Below are 813 nucleotides of genomic sequence, written 5' to 3' on the forward strand. Positions count from 1 at the left end.
GCCTATAATTTGGGGTCTAAAAATTAGTTCAACCCAAGATTATTTTGCTTCATTGTATATTTTTGTCCTTAAATAGGAGGGGAGTTTTATGTTGCATGAGTAGAAGATCATAATTCACAACCTTAAAGCATTCTTTAGTTTAGTAAAATTTTGAGTTCTATGCATAATGCTTAAAAGTCGCAGCATGAGTTGCAAACAATTTTATCTGAACTTGTGAATGGCTGTGTACAGGGCAGTGCGGTGCTTCTGGACTACCGGAGCGAAAAGGCCTAACTGAGAGCCGTCTGATGGATCTTCTCCACGGTTCTGAATACGTGGTTACTTATGAAGACAAGGATGAAGATTGGATGCTTGTTGGTGACGTCCCATGGGAGTAAGTTTTCCTTCTGAAGTGAATTTCATGTTTTAAAGACTTCACTTGAGAGTATCTTGCTTTTATAATAGATCCACTTCTGAATCTCCTATTAGACTATCTATTTCTGGCTTTTATTATTTTACTTACAACTTTAACACTGCATTATTTTGTCAGCTATGAGGTTTAATTATCTCTTCTCTTCATTTCTAATTTTCTTTTTTCATTGCTTGTTTCGACAGCATGTTCACCGATACGTGTAGGCGATTAAGGATTATGAAAGGTTCCGAAGCAATTGGCCTAGGTATAGCCCTAATGTGAAAATTTCAGGATCATATCCTTTCTAGTTTCCATTGATCTAAATCTTGAAACCAACTGATCATTCATCGTTGTGCTTTGACTTCAGCTCCGAGGGCCATGGAGAAGTGCAAGAACCAAAACTAGCTCAAAATATCAGCAGG

The 813-nt window shown here is 37.4% G+C and overlaps 1 protein-coding gene across 1 annotated transcript; it reads left to right on the forward strand.

Annotated features, from left to right (window-relative positions):
• Positions 1 to 231: 231 nt before the first annotated feature.
• LOC112094897 (auxin-responsive protein IAA30-like) lies at positions 232 to 813 on the forward strand (the record flags this gene model as incomplete). Its single annotated transcript, XM_024176603.1, has 3 exons — positions 232 to 373; positions 595 to 656; positions 759 to 813. Coding segments are annotated over 3 exons (242 nt in total), but the record flags the coding sequence as incomplete, so codon positions are not given.

The sequence above is a fragment of the Morus notabilis genome, unplaced genomic scaffold (assembly GCF_000414095.1).
Source record: "Morus notabilis unplaced genomic scaffold, ASM41409v2 C11319934, whole genome shotgun sequence".
Taxonomy (NCBI): Eukaryota; Viridiplantae; Streptophyta; class Magnoliopsida; order Rosales; family Moraceae; genus Morus; species Morus notabilis.